The 20,094-nt window shown below is 47.0% G+C and overlaps 1 protein-coding gene across 1 annotated transcript in view; it reads right to left on the reverse strand.

Moving 5' to 3' along the window:
* ONECUT1 (one cut homeobox 1) overlaps nt 1-16,601 on the reverse strand; it is a 30,890-nt gene extending 14,289 nt beyond the window's left edge. The window contains exon 1 of the mRNA XM_030578054.1: nt 14,762-16,601. Within this exon, the coding sequence (XP_030433914.1) occupies nt 14,762-15,839 (1,078 nt within the window). The 5' untranslated portion in view covers nt 15,840-16,601. The remainder of the gene's footprint in view (nt 1-14,761) is intronic.
* Between the last annotated feature and the right edge of the window lie 3,493 nt (nt 16,602-20,094).

The following is a 20,094-nucleotide window of genomic DNA, read 5'->3' on the forward strand; positions in this document are numbered from 1 at the left end:
AGATAGGCATCTAAGTCCAGGGAGGCACCTCCCTCTGCTAGTGATTTTGAGCTGTGAACCCATCTCTTGGAGTTAGGTGCCTAAGGTGTGTTGTTGCAAGAAGCTGGTGGAAGAGGGGTGGAGAAGAGGTTCCTTATAACCTTTATCCTAGTAGTTAGAGCACTCTCTGGGATGTGGGAGACCCTGGGCTCTGTTCTCCATTCCGCCTGATGAGAAGAAGGGAATTGAACAGGGATTCCTCACTGCTCAGGTGCATGCCATATCCACTGGGCTTTGGGACATTCTGATGTGTGGCTCCTTCAGTCTCTCCAGTTGAAGCTTTCCCACTGTGGAAAAATAATTGAAGAGTCACTAGCTCCTGGGGACTGGTTCCACTTGCTGGGTAAGTGCACTAACCACCAGGCTATAGAGTCATTCTCATGCTTGCACTTTCTCATGCTCGCTGTCTGCCCAATGACTGTTTGATTATTTATCCACAGTGCCCATCTCCCAGGTAAGTACTCTAACCACTAGGATAAAAGTTATTAGGGAGGATCTCCTCCATTTTGTCTGAATTTGCCTGAGAGGCCTGATCCAGTAGACATGGTTTGAGCACACCTGCTGGATTGGGCCACACGTGAGTTAGGCAGGCAAATGCCTGTTTTCCTCAGTTTGTGAATCACTCTGGTGCATGGGTGGGAGATAAGCACCAGACACCTAGAATGAGGCAGCAGTGTGCATGTGGAGAGCAGAAACATAAGCACCTTTTTACTGCAAAAATGCAAGGGCTGAGTGAGTTTAGGTATCTACAGGGCTCAAAGGTGGTTCTGTGAATTGCAATAGAGTCTAAAATGGGGATTTAAGCACCTAAACCCAATACTTAGGTGCCTAAGTCTGGGATATGGGGGCCTAAATACTTTTGTGAATCTAGCCCCAAGTCCAAATCTCCAGGTCTTAGATGGAACCACAGACCCCTTTAGATTGACCTTAAATGTCTTTTCTAAACCGAAACATGTCACGATTAAAAAAACCATTATCTTGGGACCATCCAGCGCTAGAAGGGATTGAGCCACATTGTGAAGCTCGGAACAATCTCTTTCCAAAGATCCTGCTTTTAGCATCACAAAATATGCAGTGACATCTTCATGTATAGAAAACCTATCAGTGGAGCAGGACTGTATCTCATCCATCCTGGGAGAAGATTTCTTGGAGAAATTCCACATTTGGACAGAGAAGGAGGAAACATTTCACTAACAGATTGATTTATTTAAATGGCATCTATTTTAAGCTGCTTAGGAGGTTGGGTGTTAAAAGTAGTCCCAGCGAATATGACTCAGTGGGCATACTGCTGGCAAAATGGTCAAAAGTGTATGGTAAATTAATTTATCACATGGATATCATCTCCACACAAATATAGAGTGTGAAGAGATAGGAATAGTGATAGAAATACATCACATTCTCACAGAACTCTTAAAATATAGCATGTATAAGAATGTAATTACGGTCTTATACGAATCATGTTCATTTAATGCGATTCATTCACAAAGCCAAACATTCCTGTTTGGCCTGAAGCGACAGGCCCAGTCCCTCTGTGCCATTACACATAGTATTAGGGCCACTTGGTCCATGTGGTCCCTGTCCTTGACTTGCCCTATCTCATTCACACTGCCCTCAGTGGTGTTCACTAGGACATGGGAGGCCATGTGGCTGTTTCTGTCAATGCTCTACTGTGCAGCCCCACCTAGCCTTGTGCAAAAGGAGTGCTATGGTAGTGCCTACACGTACAAAGCAAGCAACGTCAGGCTGCACTTGGGCTAGGTCAGCACAAACACACCAGGACTCATTCCCAGCTTAGCAGACCAAAACTTCCCCAGCCCAGTAAAACATTAGTGCCGCTCAGCACTGTTCACTAAGGAATGTCTCTTTCTCTCCCACACCAGCAGAAAAGTATATTAATGGTTTTAAAATCATCGGGTACATCCTAAACTACATCATGTTATTTCTTTCCACTCTTGACATAGATCAATCATGTTTGCCTATAAAAACTCACTGATTGTTCAGGTTTACACTTCTTTAGAGTGCAGTATTTCACTGTCAGCCTAGTCCACTCTAGATGTTTGGAAAGTGAGTGCTAGGATATATCCTCCTAGTTCATCTCTCACCTGATTCAAATTGGATTCCAGTTCTGCTAACTTTGTTGCTATTTCATATCTGAATAAAAGAACAGTTTGAAAGAAAAGCATCTTTCTGTGGGAAACAAGGTAGAATGTCCACAGATTGGCCAGGGAGATTCCAAAGGAGAATCTTAATTGTGAGCATCCCAGTTATAGGCACTGTATGAAAATTAGTGACCTTAATTTGCTTCCACTGCAATAACAAAGTGATCCAGGATGAGTGGTGCTGACTCAACAGAGCTGGGATTCAGGGGCTTACCCCACGTGGCAATGTTGAAGGATCCTTAACTGCTCCAATGAGCTGATGTCACCTTTACAGAATATGCTGCTAACTGGATTAATACAGGGAAAGGACCTGATTTTCCAGTTACATCATCTAAAGCAAATGTTAACTTTCTTTAGCCAAGTCCTTAGGTAACCGCATTAGCGTGACAAACGCTCCTTAGTCTAGCATAAGTAATTAGAATGTAATCACTTTAACTGCATCTTAATTACCCCAAATGAATTGAAGGGACATTAATAGCAAAGATTAAATTGCCTTAATGAACGGTTCTTGTGACTACATCAATATTTGAATCATGCTCACCATTCCTATCGCACTAACCAGCTTAGGTAGCTGTTAGCGCTGGCGGACGCTAGGTGGCGCCTCTTCCTCATTTGTGACGTCGAAAGAAGGCAAAGATACAAATACTCAACTCAATCTCTGCCTTTGCTTGAGCAAAATTGGATATTTAATAATACGATGTCTGATTGTTGTAACAATTTCTCTCTGACGTGGGCCTGGCCCCAGTTATTCATGCCTTTGTGACCTCCAGAGTGAAGTACTGAAATATTTAGCTCATTCTGAGCATCACATAGGGCAAATATTTCTTATTGGTTAATAAAATTGAATATAGTCGTAATATGGATAAATGAACGTCTCAGTTTCAAAGAGACTTAATTTTGATTATTATTATTTTAAAAAGTAGGTGGCTAACAAGTTTCAAGATTAAACAAGATAATCAAGACTCATCATGATAAAATGTAGCTATTTCAGTCTACATGAATTTTAAAGCTCTGTGAAGTATCCGTTTTGCTTTTAAAACATCACAGATTTCATTCAGCATATACAAAAGAGCTTTCTCTTGTAGAAATTATAGAAACATTGATATAGGATTTCTGTTGAAACTGTGGTGAAAATGCATTTTCCCAAGTGTTCCATTGTTGGACAAATATTCATGAAAGTATTTCAAAATGTTTGCCAAGAACATTCAAATCAGCAGCTAGACTTTTTAAAAGTCACTAATCTTTTCTGACTCTCATTTCAGACTAACCCTCATAGTCTTTCATGTTAATATCACTGTACTTTAAAACTGTCTATGACTTTAAGGTTCTTTGCAATTTTTTTGTAGCAAAATCACTAAAGAATAGAAGTTTGTGTCTTCTTATTTAAAATTTGCTGGAATCACATGTGGTGCACTAATATTTGAAGTTCAGTTTGAAGTGGCAGCAGGTTGGTGGCCCAACAGAAAAAAATCATTTAAAAAATTAACAATCCTTAGGTCATCTCGGCCTTAGCATTATGAGTTAGCCAGTAATACTGTGTGTAAAAGTTGCTGAACAATAACCAATGTACCCTTATTTTAACATTATGGGAACATATCTAATTTCAGCATTGAAGATTTTTATCACTCTAAAATGGGATACAATTAAAACTATTCTTGTTCCTACAAGATTTTCCCACAAATGATTATTTTGCCATTACACAACCAAAATCAGTTTTCTTATTGGCCAAAAAATGATGCATCTTGGAACAAATCCAGGAAGCATCATTTTTGTTTTATCAAGATATGATATTTGAAAATAAGTTTATATTCACCTAAAGTAAGAGTTGACTGTCATAGTTGTAGGGTAACTGCACTGTATTTCTCCTCCATGGTCCCTTAAGAGCATCCACTAAAAGATTCCTGGCTCCTGGCCATCACCTCCACTGGGTGAAGACCTACATCTCATTCCCTTCTGAGAGGGGTTTTAAAGGCTGCACACCTCCATGATCCACACTGGGATAGCCCTAGCAAGCCAGTTTGTCTAAAAGCCCAATGCCTGTGCTTTGCTTTTACTTCACGGGCTACGACCAGCATATTTCCTGTGGTTATATCACAGCTCCTTCTCAGCAAGCACATTTATTCTTAAAGTAAAAGCATTACAACAAAAACATAGACACAATAAAACAACCTATCCACATGCTAACCAGCTTACCAGAGCACCCCCAACTCCATATTGGGCTCTGGTAGGTAGTGTCAGCCCTTCCAACCTCACAACTGGGTTTTCCTCTGGTTACAAGTTCAGATCATTTTTTAGATCAAGAACTAGAACTAAGGCCCCAAGTAAATTTAAGCTCAGGCTGTTTATCCAAAAGTCCTGTCTTCGTCTGTTGGTCTCTGGAGACTCCAGTCAGAACCAGAATAGGAGAGCCTCCCCAGGAGGTGATGCCTCCCTGGAGGTGTTATTTGCCTTGATAATCCCCTTGATTTGCCTTGATCATCCCCTACTACTTTCCCTTTCTGGAGGAGCTGTGGTAGCCCTTCCCCCATGGAGTGCACACAGTCCCTGGCACACAATTATACACAAACCATTCACACACTTAATACAGTATGATCTCACCAAGATACTGCAGGAAGTTGCCCTCTCTGTCATGTTGACATGTGTTGATTTGCTCATAAATAAATCTAGTGGTCATGAAAATGACAGGTTTTGTGATGATGTGGCCCTGGGCATGATGCTACCAGGCCTTTATGCAGCCTAGGGTAGGCCCTGATCCCAATCCCATTGAAGACTCCAGTAGGCTTCTGATGAAGCCCCTAGTGCACCTCAGCAATGTCCTCTTCAGTCCTAAACCCACTAATTGTCCCAAAGTATGAGCTGCTTTTGTGATGTGCTACCTTGAGGATCCACTAGAGGGCATCTGACAGCTTGCCCAGGCCCAAACACGCGGGGTCATTCAAATAGGAACTAACAAAGGAACGTATAGGAAAGGATTCACTATCCGTGCCTTTTTAGGATCATTCTTTGCGAGTATTGAGAAATTCCCTCTCAGTTATCTGACAGCCGTGGTTTGCAAGTGTCCAGCGCTCGATTGCAGCATTGTGACAAATTTTCCTACAGCCCCATGTACCAATTGGGACCGGAATCACCACTTTCTAGCTAGAGAATTCTCTCTCTCTCTTTCCCCTTCCTAATCCGTCTCCTATTATCCTCACCCCCGAACTCATGGTCAAATTCGCATGGTACCAGCACCGCTTCCTAGCCACTGGTTCTTCAGCATGTCCCTGCCCCCACCAGCCACTGACTGGCATTCGTCAAGCATTGCGGTGTCACGCTCCTGCAGGTGTCACAGCAATGGACACGCTCTACCTCCTCCGGAGTGATCTTTACCTCTTTTGACTTTATTGTACGAAATTAGTAGATTCCCTTCTTGCTTACCATGTCACCCACAACCTTTCCCACCTGAGTCCTTCAGGAAATGCAGCCTGCAGAATAGGGACAAGACAAAGATCTGCGAATAGAAATCGCAGCGGGGGAGCAGGCAGGTAACTGTCCAAAGTGCTGAAATTCAGAACCCTACCTGTGCACGAATTCTGGTCAGATGAGCTTATCAATTAAAACCCAATTTAGAACAAAAAGGGCAATAGACTCCTCCACCACATATAACCGAAGGCGCAGCGTTTGTTTTGCTTGAAAAATTAGTCTTCATTTCATAGATTCTCATTCACATGAACACTAATCCCTAAAGAAAAGACTGAAAAACTTTCCTTTCAAGCGACTGAAATGAACATGTCCTCTCATTAGCAACTCGTTGGCAACCAGATGTTTGCAAAGTTTCAGGAAAGTTCTTTGTATTTTTGTGTCTGAATTAGGACTTGATAAATTCAGAGGCGATGACACGTGCTGCAGGAATAACAGATGCCTCTCTAGGAGAGGCTTCTCCAAAATACCCCGCACCCATCAATTAGACTCTCTCAACTAGTACAAAGACCAGTTGGGTACTTTACAGTTTTTCGCACTAGCTACTGTTGGACAGTAGATGGCGCATGGCTTCTGAATAACAAGCACGGCTCAAACAAGGAAGTAAAATGTCAGTTGAAATGTAGAGCAGCATGTCAATATTATGCATACAATCGTTCTTTAATTTGTGGAGAGGAGATGTGAGAAATCTGCGGACATATATGATGACATTAACTGATTGCTTTCCATTCAGATTAGCAGATAGTCTTGCACACACTTCAAATGAGCAATCTATATATATGACAACACAACTATTGGGGATTACTTTGTAGAAGAAATTACAAGCAGCAAAATCCAACAGAGGTCTCGTGAACGGTGAGACTATGCAACCACTCAGCTGTATATGTACGGAGGCTGCATCTATAAACTGGGGTCCCAACCAGGCTAGGGCCCCAGCCCCTCCAATTGCATGTGAATCTGTGACACCTCTTTTTGGAATAGTTGCAGCTGACTCTCCTTGCATTGCGTGAGGCTGGGATTTCCCTGAGCTCACATTTCCTCGTCAAATCCCATTTCTTTAGTGGAAGGAAACAATCCCGGGTTCACATTAGCCAAGAGGCCTCCCTCAAAAGGCCAGGAGCAGCTCCCATTTTGATGAACTCTCCCATCATCATCAAAATGGCAGCCCAGAAGAGACCCACCAGGGACAATCACATCCCCTTAATATCTCTCTTCCTCTTACAGTTTTTTTCTAAAATATCATTCCCTGCCCAGCCCCACTGTGTCTTTCAAATAACACGTGATTAATTACAAACAAACAAAAATCAGAACTGAATAATGACTAGGAAACCGTGGGAAAATGTCATTTGGAGAAAAGTAATGTTTAAACATCTTTAAACACCTGTTGTGGCAACTAAGGGTTGTTATTGACTAGCAAGGTAATCCCCAAATACTCCTTTATCTGTTTACCACCCCATCTCCCACAGCTTCCGGGCCCGCATCCCAATGCGCTTCACTCCCAGCACGCTGTGATTTCAGAGGAGTTCTGCCAAGCCAAATAAATAACCAGAGATGTGAAACATTTACATTATGGCAGCATCTTAAAAAGAGACAGGGAAGACCAGTTTCAAATGGAAGAACTCCAGCGCAGCAGACTGTGGCTATAGCCAGGTTAACCCATGTTGAACCCCTCCCTTTTTGCCACTCATTGCAAGTTATCTTGCTTCCGGCTTACACTGCTTTTGCGCATTGGAACCAGGCAAGTCCTTCTCTCTGCTGGCCCTGTCCCTTTTGGGTGACAGACAAGCCAGAAATGCTCATTAGAAATAGACAATGCACCACATAGACTCATAGACTCTAGGACTGGAAGGGACCTCGAGAAGTCATCGAGTCCAGTCCCCTGCCCTCATGGCAGGACCAAATACTGTCTAGACCATCCCTAATAGACATTTATCTAACCTACTCTTAAATATCTCCAGGGATGGGGATTCCACAACTTCCCTAGGCAATCTATTCCAGTGTTTAACTACCCTGACAGTTAGGAACTTTTTCCTAATGTCCAACCTAAATCTCCCTTGCTGCAGTTTAAGCCCATTGCTTCTTGTTCTATCATTGGAGGCTAAGGTGAACAAGTGCATGAAAACCCAGCGAAAGTCAGGCCCTTAACTGGATCCAGCTCACGTCACAAGAATCAATCACATCCGTCAAACTTCGGGATTGGAAGAGACCCCCTTCAATTGCACCCCCTTCGAGCCTCCTGGGCCCCTCAAGCAGCTCTCTGCGTTTCCTGACAGTAATACAACGGGGTAACTAATCAAACCCACCGCACTGATGCCTTGGTATAGATCATTTCAGGGAGCCATGCTGGCGTTGCTGTGTAAATGCCATGGGCTGCTCGCCCATCAGAGAGGCAGCGTGGCCCGGATAGCCACGAACCCGTCGAGCCATGCCCTGAGAGCACTGCGTGTGTTTCTAATCTCATTTGAGCCGCCCCCGCTTGTGACTGCAGAATCCTCTGCAAGCCCGGCCTAGAGGAACGCGGTCACCTGTTGACACGCTACCAGAGAGCCAAGCAGTCCTTCAGTCCCTCCTTTGGATAAATATTAACAAAAAGCAAATGAGGCTGTGTATTAGCGGGTTATAAATCAATCAGGCTACAAGGACACCGACAACAAACAAGCGCAGATTCTTCACTGGAGGACTTTCTCAGAGCACTTATTACTAGCTGCCAGGGGAATGGGATTTCTGGTTCGGCCCTTATCATTTTGAGTCACCGGCTGCTGCTCTCTGCCAACCCAGCTAGAGCGAATGCAGTTAACTTTATCTTATTTAAAAGGCTACTTCACAGCAATCCCAGCGAAACCACAAAGCTTGTTGCTAACTGATACAACACGTGACCTGTAGGTAAATGGCAACTAATGAGTTGTCCTGGTGGGAAGCAGAGGCATCCTCTGAAATGCACGGGTGAGAACTTTGCCCTCCCTAAAGATCAGAAAAGAAACGTGAACTTAAAAAAAATAATCACCTAGCCTCATTGCTTGTTTTAGGCTTGGAAGGTCCTAATGCACTTGATTTCCTTTAGCAATTAATTCATAAAACAAACACACAGGAGGAGAAACCTTTCCCCAAAGCTCCCTCTCTAACAAGCAGCACTTGTACAAGCCACAGAGATGTGTAAATAGATGTCCACTTCGCAAGGCACAGGCCTATGGGCGTGGGATGGATTGTTTAATGATCAGACTGCAGGTGCGTCGCTTTTCAGTTTCCTTGAAGGGAGATTTGCAGTCTTTTAGAAACCCTACAATGATGGGCTCTCCATAACTAAAACAAGCAGCAAGACATTCATGTTAAACCGAAAATCGATCGTTTCTGATACAAATATATTTATGCATAATCTCCACTGTGTAAATATTAAACAGATCTATAATGATGAACTAATTGCCTGCTCGTGTGACGATCTGCTAATATCAGAAATGCATCGACTTTTCCTTGCACGCGGTGAGTTTGCACACAGTAGTCTTCAGGGTAAGTGTTGCAAACGGCGTTCATTAGATTTTATATTTAATGGGAAAACTGCCCTGATTACAGTATTGATTTCTTTACAGTTAAATTGGTGAGAATTTCTCTCCGGTTTCCCAGGCTTCAGTTGAGTTGAGATTTAATTTCTTATGGAGGAAAACAAGTTCGAGGGGGGGCGGGGGAAAGGCAAAGCAACGATTTAAAAAAAAAATTAGGCTTCCGGAAGATATTGACTGATTCCTGATATAGGAAGCAAAGTCACCCTGTGCCATGCAGCAGCGGGCAGCGCCCGTAGGCAAACTCTGCGTCTGCAATTTAGGGTGAGCCATTTGCAGAGGAAATGTTCCCTACATCCGAAAGCGCCCAGCTTCCCTCCTTGGGCCCTGCTGCCTTCAGAGGAGAACTGGACTTTGTTTTCTCTAGCAACTGGAAATAAAATGCATCCGTGAAAGAATCTGTTTGAGAACATGCTGCTAGGAAGCGGCCGTTTGATAAATTCTCTGCTCTTCTGACCGCCTCGTTATACAATATACATGTGGGGAGTTTTGTATCAAAGGGAAACTCTGGTCCAGTCCTGTACACTTGTAGCTTTCTCTTGTATTGTCCAGTTATTTCGAAATCTGATCTCACCTTAACGTTTTACCTTCTTAGCTCCCTGGAGTGAGTCTACCTTGGCTGGGCAAGTGTATATGTGTGTGTGACTATGATGTTCTTTTCAAAACACACCTTTCTGAAAGCATCATTTGGCCAGATTCATTTCAGATCCTAGATCCAGCTCAAAGCGAAGTAGGCACTTTATTTTTTCTGGGCTAGCTCTGTCCTTTCAAGCCTTCACTCTTCTCAAAACTATTTTTTTCAAATGTACCTTGCACGCTAAAATAAATCGACATTCCGATCCCAACAGATTGTAGATGGACTCTAGCCTTTTATTCATATTAATAATAATAATCCTTAACTTTCCCTTTGAAACATCACGAAGGCAAAAAAGAAATCATCCCTGAAAGAATGTTTCTAAGAGGGAAGCAGAAAAACGGGTAAATTTATAAATATGCAAAGTGAAGGGCAGAGGGACTGGGACAGACAAAGGAAAAGAGGCTAGAGAGGAGAAGGAAGATGGGGTGAATAAAATGGAGGCTGGAAGAGGTCAGCTTTGCAATTAGCAGCTCTGCTTACATTTCGAGAGACAGCCCAGGAAGTGTCAAGCCCTCAATACAGCTTCCATGTAACTACCAATTTTTCTTTTATTTGTCGGAGCCTCGGTGTAATCGGGGAGGTAAGAAACCCCCAGGGATCGCTGGAAGGAGCAAATACTCAAGATAAAGTGCTGGACAAGACTGTGAAGCCTAAAATAACCAGGGTTTTGTTTTCCTCCATGTCGCCTTCTTGCTGTTGGCTTTAAGAAACGGGTAGAAAATAAATAAACAGTCTGACAGCCTGCTCGGGATATTAATCTGCCTGATAATTCTCTAAATGCCCGAGAGTGAGTTATAATTTGGACGTGAAATTTAATTTGCGTTGGCTGGAGTAATTTATGATATTTCGAATTGATGTTCATACATCAATATCAATCGGGGCAGATTTTTACCACTTAGTAAGATCATCACACATTTAAAACCTGCACAAAATAAAATCGATAGTTTATGCATTTACAGCAGATTGCCTTTCTAGCAACGCCTGCATCCCTCCCAGCGCATGGCAGCCTGCCCTGGACGCGGGCACTTCGCATTACTGGGGGCCAGCCCGAGAACTACCCAGCGCCCTCCCCTCAACACCCACGGGCCTCCGGCGGGGTGCGGGGGCAGCCGTGGGCTGTGCCGGGAGCCCACAGCGGGGGATGGGAGTGGCTGGCGTCCGCCCTGGAGAAGGCCCCGGCCCGGTGCGTGTGCGCGCCAGGGCCCCATCGGTCGGGAATCAGCTCCATGTAAACAGACACGTGTTCCCGAGCTGCCCCTTCGCAGGCCCGAGCCGGCACCGGGCTTCGCCTCCAATCGGGCAGGTGCGGGGATCTCCGGCGGATTTCACCTGCCCAGGACCCTCTGTTCTGGGCAGGGGCAGGGGCAGGGCCTAAGGCGGTGCCGCATCGCACTGTTTCCTGCTCCCCTGGGGTCCCCCACCAGTCCGGCCCCTGGCCGTAATGGGAACGAGCGACCCCCACTGCCCGAGCTCCTCCAGGCTGCTGCCGCTTTGCTCTGTCCTGCGTCCGCGGCGATTGTTGCTTCTCCCAGGTGGCAGGATAACCCGAGGGCCTCTCATGGCCCAGGGCTCCAGGTCTATCCCTCCCTATCTCCCTCTGCTCCCCCCCTCCAGGCTCCGAGCCCTTGCTAAGGATCCCCCCCCCAGTGCCTGGGACCGGCTGCAGCCCTGGGTCCGTGTGAATCCGCCCTGCGCCCCCTTCCCCATCCCACACGGTGGCTGCTGTGCTGGAGACAAGGAATGGCCCGGCCAGGGGCCCCGGAGGTCAGACCCCCGGGGGCTGAGCAGACCCCCCATTAAGGAGCCCGGGGTCACAAGAGAGGCCGCAAGCCTGGAGCCAGAGGGTGGGTGTCCGGCAGAGCAGCCTGCATAAGGGACCGGCGCTCGAGCCGTGGCAACAAGCATACAACAGAGGCCCGGATAATTAGGAGGCTCAGCCGCTTCCAATCGCCAGCCCGTCCAGGGCCACACACTAGACAAAAAAGGCCCGGTGACTGGTCAGGAGAGGATCCGGATCTGTTTTTCGGATCCTAACGGTCCTACAATATTTATAGGGGAAATACAGGAACTTGTTACAAAGCCAGAAGGATTAAAAAATAAACAGTACAGCCAGAGCCCCGTCCACCCCCACCCAGATCAGAATAGATGCTGTGTCTCCATGTCCATGTTTGCTTAAATTACCCTAAGGGATGGGATTCTGTTTCCCTCATGTGCAAATATCCAGCATTCAGGTTGGATTTGAATGAGAGGGCGGAATAATGAGTCTTTGTCTTCCTAAAGAGATTATGGAGATCCATTTACACCCAGCGCTGTCCTGATGGGGTGGGCCGGAGGAGGAATTGGGTGGGGAGGGGGGTTGATTTGGGGCAGTACCGAACAATGCTGCCTGTTTCTCTGAATCTCTGGAAGTGCGGGGAATAGCGTGTCAATCCTACACTGCAGAAATCGGCCCTGCTGTAAGCTCCCAGCTCCCGTCTATCTTCTTTTCAGCAGCCCAGCCTGGCTTGGCATAATTTCCTTCCAGCTCATGCCAAGAAGGGGGCTCCAACATAGTCTAATTCGAGTGGTTGTTTCCAGTATCGATCTATGTAAATAAGTGGAAATTCAGGTCGTCCAAATTGTCCTAAAAATACGCTCCAAATCGAAGTTCGCCCTGTCAATCGTTAAGGGGAGATCTCGGGCACCAACTCCCTCCCTCCCCGCGCCTCCCGCCTGGACAGCCGCAGCAGGACTGGGATTTACCGTTCAGGGGGTTTGTTATTGAGAGAGTGAAAGAGAGAGAGAGAGAGAGAGAGACAGAATGGGATTTTCTGGCAGATAAGACCTGTGAAACCTACATGACTCTGGGGGAGTGAGAAGACCAGAAAATATCCAGCAAAGCCCGCCTCATTCGCCCCTCTGTATGTAGAGAGAACATCTCCAGTTTAAGAGAGAAAAGATCACTGCTAGACCCACTTTCTAACACTAGTGCAGCCTTCAAAGCCAAGCGAGCATAAGCATGGGAAAAGGAGGCGAGGAATCAAATGTATAGCCCGTTTGAGGTCTCCGAAGAGCCCGGGAGCATTTATTACCGTATTCATTCTACTGTTTAGGCAGAGGCATTTGTGCACTGGAAAGAGAAGATTTGGCCCTTCCCTTTATTTCTGCCTGTGAAACGGATCAGTGACCCTGACTCCAACTCGGATTGACTGTCTCGCATTCTCCAGGGACAAATTAATGGAGACCTATCAGTTAATTAACAAACCTTCACTCAAGGCACCACCATCATATTAAACGCGGGCTCGGTACTATGACTGAGTACAAGCTGGGGCTGGGGAACAAAATAGAGAGAGACAAACGAAATGGATTGAAATATTCTTACTCTGCTTGTTCGGGTCACAGCAGACAATACAGCCAGCCATTCCCTAGGAAGAAACTGAACTAGCGAATTATGGCCACGTTAATCCCAGGTGCTATTTCTGTTTACCACAGGTTACGGAGCCAGTGCATAAATTGTGCATAACGCATACTTAGTCTCACATGCATATACAGACTGGAACTATGTAAATTAAAACTCTGCGGACTAATGAGACTTGTGATCCTTTGCAAATTTTGACCAGTTCCAGTCCTTCTCTTTAGCCACAAGTTACATTCCATAATTGTATCATTTGTGTCAAAAAGCAAAGTTCTAAAATGCCCGATCCGAAATAAGCAGAATAGGAAACTAGCATCTGCTCCCTTTTCAACTTAGCTATTATCTATTCACCCTTGTCACAAGGCTACTTTTGCTACAAAGTAGATCCACCGATGTATATAAAACGATTTATTATGAGGTCTTAGCTTCAATTTCCCCAACACTTAACCGAAACATTTAAATTGATTCTTTCTTTTTAATATCTACACAGTCCCGGTTAACAAACCCCACAATTCCCGGGTAATAAACCCAGTTACAACACGATCACACAAACAAACATGAATATTTCGCTCTGGGCAGCCTTTTATGCTCTTATTTCTTGTACAAGCAAATAAACCCAAAGAAACGCAACGAAAACGTAGATGCAAACATATGGGTAACATCATTTAACAGAGAGGTCCTTGAAAAATTGTGAAGCCTCCCCTAAGTCTCCACTACAGGGTTTTCAACACTTCAAGAGTGTGTGTGTGTGTGTGTGTGTGTGTGTGTGTGTAAGAGGCAGAGACAGTACACACACACACACACACACACACACACACACACACATAATGTTAAGTTTGAAAGCAATTTTATATACAACAGCTTAGTCCAGTTCTGTGTGCTGATCAGCTGGCTGTACCTCACACCAGAGAGTATTTGCAAATATACTAATATGGAGATAGGCAATAACAGGAAATATCTATCTAATACGGGGCCTGATCCGTATTTCATGGGCACTCCAAAATGTCCACTAGCTTTTGCTTCTGTGTGCACCTGCTAGTTCATGTACGTATACATGCAATGTTGTGTACAGTTCACAGGTATAAACATATAGGCTTTACATGTCTATATAGTAAGACTTGACTGGATAGATTTTGATCCTGTGGGTGTCACAGTACACAGCATGACCCCCCACACCTCTGTTTCTCTCCTCTAACTCCAGACATGCACACGGCATCACAGCACCTCACCATCCTAGCATATCATTGTTTAGGGACGGGGACGACGGTGCAAATAAATCAAACGCTCCCTTTTCATATGACGAAGCTAGAAGGGAAATCCAGTGGGAATGTCAGACTTGAAAGGGAGAGACATATTGCACTGGAAAGAAACAAAAAATACAAGGTGTGATGTGACTTGTGATATTATTTATCTGCACATACGTATTGGAATGGGCTTTTTCTGGGCAAGCAGCTACACAGCTCTGAGATCTCCGTCTGTCTACACCTCCCCCCCCCCAGCAGTAATCGCTGAGGCTCACCTGCTAGCCTGAGAGCAGACATTCTCTGGAATTCTGGCTCCTGAAGCCACTTCCACATCCTCCGAAAGGTCTCCCGGCCGGATTTGAGTTTGCTCCAGGGCTTGGGGTTCCTCAATAGGTCTGAGAGGGTCCCTTGAGACCGGCACAGCACCCTCTGGGCGAAGATAGCCTGGGGGATGCTGTACCGTTTGAGCTCGGTGGTGATCCTCTGAGCTACTTCTTTGGTATTGATTTCTTCCATTTGCCCTGAATTACTTCCACTGTTGACCTGCGAACCAGTGACAGAAGGGTTTTGTTCCCTGGCAGAGCCCAGAATCTGCCCGTGACTCTGGGCATTCAGGTGGGCATGAGGGTGATGCGGGATCCCATTGATAGGCACCATGCCGGCGGATGTAGGGGTAAGATGTTGGTCCCCATGCCTGCCCAGCATGGCAGGGTGGTGGGCTTCGAATCCGTTCGGGGTAAGCATTTTCTCGGCAGGCATGGGGGCACTCGGGTGAGCATAATGAGGCAGCCCTTGCTGGGAGTTGTGGATGCCCCCCAGGCCTGATCCAGACAAAGGGGAGAGGCTCTGCCCCATGCCGGTAACATCCTTATGGTAAGGGGTGTAGAGATTGTTCATAGAAGCCAGACCCCGGTCGTCCCTCATGAGGGTGAAGCTGCCACTCACATTCCCAGGGATCCGCTGGTGGTGATGGTGGTGGTGGTGGTGGTGGTGATGGTGAGGGAACTTGTCCGAGACGGTGGAGATGGGAGGTAGCGGTTGCAGAGGGGTTAACGTGGTGTAGGTGCTGCTCATGCTCATCCCGGGGGGTGTCTCGCAGGCCATGGTCATGGTGGGATGCAGAGGTCCTGTCAGAGCGTGGTCAGGAGGCCGGTGGTGGTGGTGGTAGTCGCCACCGTCCAGGATGGAAGCCATGCCCATGGAGCGAGGATGGGCTGGCAAATGATTGCTGCGATGGGCCACCGAGCTCCTGTGATGGGGGCTGCTGCTCATCAGATCGGCCGTGGTTGGCACCGGCTCATGGCTCACCCCGTGCAGATCGCCAATGTTCTCCATCGTCAGCTGCGCGTTCATTGTTATTCATGCAGGCTTGTGGACACCACATCTATCTGGTCTGTGGGTGGAAAGTCCTAGGAGGTCTTCACGTTGGAGGCATGCAGGATTCCACCCCCTGTGGAAAGGATCAGGCGCTTGGGCGGGGGGGTTGGTTGGGCTCTCTCTTTTGTGTGATTTATTTATTTTTTTCGTGATGGTTGATCAATTTTAAGGCCCCCGTTCTTTTAAAACAGCCTCAGCAGCCCCAGTAGGTGTCTGGTCGCGTCCCTCGCCATCTCTAGCCATGGCTCTTACTGTTTCAACGTCTTTGGCCACAGCTCCTGCTGCTGCAGCTGCTGCTGCTGGTAGAGAGCGGGCATGCGCGCTGCGGGCCCCATGCACACCCCCTCCCCCTCCTTACATTCACACACACACACTCCTGCCCGTGACATCACCGTACATATTAAGGAAGCAGGACCGTCTCTCCTTCCTATCCAAGCCCGGCTCTCTCCGCTCCCAAGCTCCGAAGAAGCCCCTCCCGGGAAGGGGGTGGGGGGAAAAGCCTGCACTCAGCCCACAGGCAGCGAGCTGCAGAAGTCTGCATGTCCCCGTCAGCAGATTAGATGGCTGTGTACGGGAAAACGAGAACAACCCCTCGGCTGCGCGGAGCACAAAGGAGCTGTTCTGGAGTGGGGGCCCTTGTGCCTGTCAGAAACAGACCCTGGCCTGGCACACGCGCCCCTGGGCGCTGTAGGCTGTGCGCCCCCCACCCCAGCTGTTTTGTGTGGCCCTTCTCATCGATCGCACCCCTCCCTCCAGCGATCTGACCCTAGGCGCCCCAGCCACCAGTACTTTAGGTGAGGTTTGAACTCACAACTTCAGCATCATTCCACTCAGCACAGCTACTAATAGTTTTGTGCACTAACCCATTGCACTGCTGCTGCCTGGGTCGCCCCAGCCACCAAGAGAAGCCAGAGGTGAGGAGCAGGGCAAGCTGCAGCTTGGCTCTGGTCTCCCACCCCCAGGCAGGTACCAGGACTGCAGGTTGTCCCCCAGGGGCTGGAGGCAGATGTGCTGTTCCCTGGCCGGGGACAGCACCCACAGGGCTTTAACCCGGGATGTACACGGGACTGTAGAGCCCCAGCATGTTCAGAACGCTGCAGGCGAGCACCTCACCCCCGCCCCCAATAACCCGTCACCTCCACCCACACGGCAACCTCAGCTGGGCTCGGGAGGGAGGGAGGCTGTTCAGGGTCCGAGCTGCAGAGCGCTGGGTCTCCCTGTCTCCCCGTCGCCCTTCCCTCTAGGTGCGGGAGACGCGCGCGGGCTTCCCTGTGTAATTAAAGCGACCGGTCCCTCCCCTTTGGTGACTTAGCATTTTTAGTGAGCGAGCCTCCTTAAATTGAATTTTAATATTAACTTCCGGGTTTCCTCGAGTCAACACATCAAGGTGAAAAATCGCAGCGTCCCGGCCAGCCAGCCAACCAACAAAAGGCAGGCAGCTGCGGGACGCACCGGCAAAGCCGCCCAGCGCTCCCAGGGGCTCCGGGAGTGTGAGCCGCCCCCTGGATGGGGCCGCAGCCCGGAGAGCTGGGCTGTTCACACGTGTCCCCTTCTCGCTCCCCCAAGGGAAATACGATGGGAGAGGGGATGGGGGGCTAAACTGGGGGGGCCGGAAGGCGACCCTGTGTGGGGCCTCTCTGCGCGCCTCGCTCCCTGTTGCCCGCTGCTCTTTGCTTCTCGATAGGGAAACTTTTATTTTAAGTACCCGGGAAGACACATCCTTATTGTAAACATTTGGTGATCATGTTTCATATTATCTACTTTCACTCCCCAATCCCCAGCTCTCCCCTTCCCATCTTTTCTCCCCCTATCCCTCCGAAACCCCGCAAGACTAGCAGACTGGAGCTCTCCAGGAGTAGCTCAAGTTGGCAGCTTTTCCAGTCCTTGCGACCTGCTGGGACTAAATGGGATCCGCGCTCCCAGGCACCCCGCCCATCCCCAATCCCTCCCCCTTGCAAGGAATGAGCTCAGAGCAAGTTTGGGTGGGGGGCAGAGAGGAAAAAATGTCAACTGTCCGGCTTGTGAAAACCGAACATTTGTAAGGACGCTCCAGCTACCACATGCCGCTGTTTTTTCCAAAGGGAAAGAAAGAAAGAAAGAAAAACTTGTTAGCTAAGGTGCTTTTCTAGCGGAAGAAAGGACAGATGTGCCTATTGTTCGTCCATTAACAATAACGAACCAAGCCAGTTAAAATGTGGCTTCTCTCTCCCCAAACCGAGCCGCGGGAGGGTGGAATTATGACACTCTACATTATATCTGAGCCGATCTACGGGGAAGTAACATAACTGATTAGGAGAAGCCAGGCTCGGCTTCGCAATAGTATTTACATAACTGTGTTGGGGTGGAAGAAAATTAAGGGAAGGAAATTTAAGTGATTTCCTTCCATGCTATCCGATTAGCGCCGAGCCCTGCTTAGCTGACAAATGTACCCCTCGCCCGGTATGAGGTTTTTTTTTTAAATGGGACTTTTTATATTTATTCACTGCACGTAAAAATAATGTATTTAAACATGTCTTCAGCCCGCTGACGTTAACGGGTGTAATGGCCCAGTGAGACGAAGACCTGGGGAGAAGGGTGTTTTATGGTGGTGCAAGCAGCAGCTTCTCGCCTGAACTGCTGACAGCACAGTGGTTATTTACAAATACATGCAGATTAGAGCGATGCTAAGGCTAAGAGGGAGAGTGCGTTCTGGTCAGCCCTCCCTCTCTTGCCAGCCCCAGACTAATGGGTGCTCCTCCGTATAGTCTGTAGTGCAATCCCAACCCACGTCTGGTTAATTAAAGCAGGAGCAGCAACCTCAACTGGGAATGGCTTTTCACTTGAGAATTCAGCGATACCGACTTGGGACACTGAATTAATGTAGTTTAATAGCCGTTCTCAAACTAAACAAAACTCTACTCCTAGCTGGGCATATTGTGCCACTAACATGACTGGCCCCGGTTGTGATGCCAAGGTAAATGTGTATGGCCCATTGCGGAGTGTGTCTTCTTGGGAGACATTTCTATCCTATCAGAGGTGCCCATCGCTGGGCTAGAACCAAGAGGCCAATCATTAGAGGTGCTTGAGCACCTGCAGATCCCATGGAAGATCAGAAGGTCTCTCGCCGTGCAGATTTGTTTGTATCAAGTCCCTTCAAAGCTACGAGATTGTTATATAAGGAGAAGGCTGTTGATCTAAAATATATACAGTGTTAAGTAGTTCCCAGGATTTTGGTCGCAGGAGTAATGTACATGAATACTATACTTCTATTATCTTCAAAACAGATCTTTTGATCTGACATGATGCCAATAGAACCGTTACAATACAGATCTTACCATGAAATCAGTGAGCGTTTGTACAGGAAAAATAAATATACGATGTGTATCAACCCTTAGATGAGATTCTGTGTAGCCAGAAAATGTGGTAATAACATGTTGCTTCCTCAGATTTCCAGGGTTAATCTAACAGATTTGGAATAATATGTCGAAGGGTCATCTAGCAATTTCTGTGTTACACCACTGCTCTGTATGAATTCTTAGACCCTTGGAGTCACATATGTAATTCTGAGAAAACACCGCCCCCCAACCCCAGTGGATTGCTTGGACAGTCTCCCTGTCAATGCAAATTTATCCCTGATTGAGTTTACTAGCGCTCCCAGTTCATTCATCCTTCAGAAACTGCACACCACCAGGACCACAGGCTTTCTACATTTCTTATGGCGATATCCTGAAAGGAGTGTGGGTGACCCAAATGAAGCAGATTTAACTGGATACATCAACTACTCAAATGGTTTCATCTGAAACAGGAGGCTCTGTTATAATGTATCTATGACGGACAGATGTGTTCTAAGCTGGCAAAACGAAGCTGTCTAGATAGAATTGTTGGGCAAATCGTTGGTCCTTCTCTTGTTCAAAGTACACTTCACTGTGTACATAGGTTTGTAATAGCAGCAATGACTGAAATTTGCCATCATCCTTTCCTGTCCACCCGTCTGGCTGGAAAATGCATCAGATCAAAGGCTGTTTTATATTGTGAAATCTTGACGTTACCTCTCAGCTATAAACAGCCAGTCTTTGGCTACCAATATCAATGCAATCAAGTCAGTCTCACAATTTTTCAGAGGTCATGTGGAGACAGAAATAGGGGTGAACCCAGAACAAAATAAGCCATCCCTCTTTTGAAGCGACTTGAAAAGTAAATCATAGGATCATTTGGAAACGTCTCCTGCTAGAACTTTATCACAAGGGTTTTG

The sequence above is a fragment of the Gopherus evgoodei genome, chromosome 10 (assembly GCF_007399415.2).
Source record: "Gopherus evgoodei ecotype Sinaloan lineage chromosome 10, rGopEvg1_v1.p, whole genome shotgun sequence".
NCBI lineage: Eukaryota > Metazoa > Chordata > Testudines > Testudinidae > Gopherus > Gopherus evgoodei.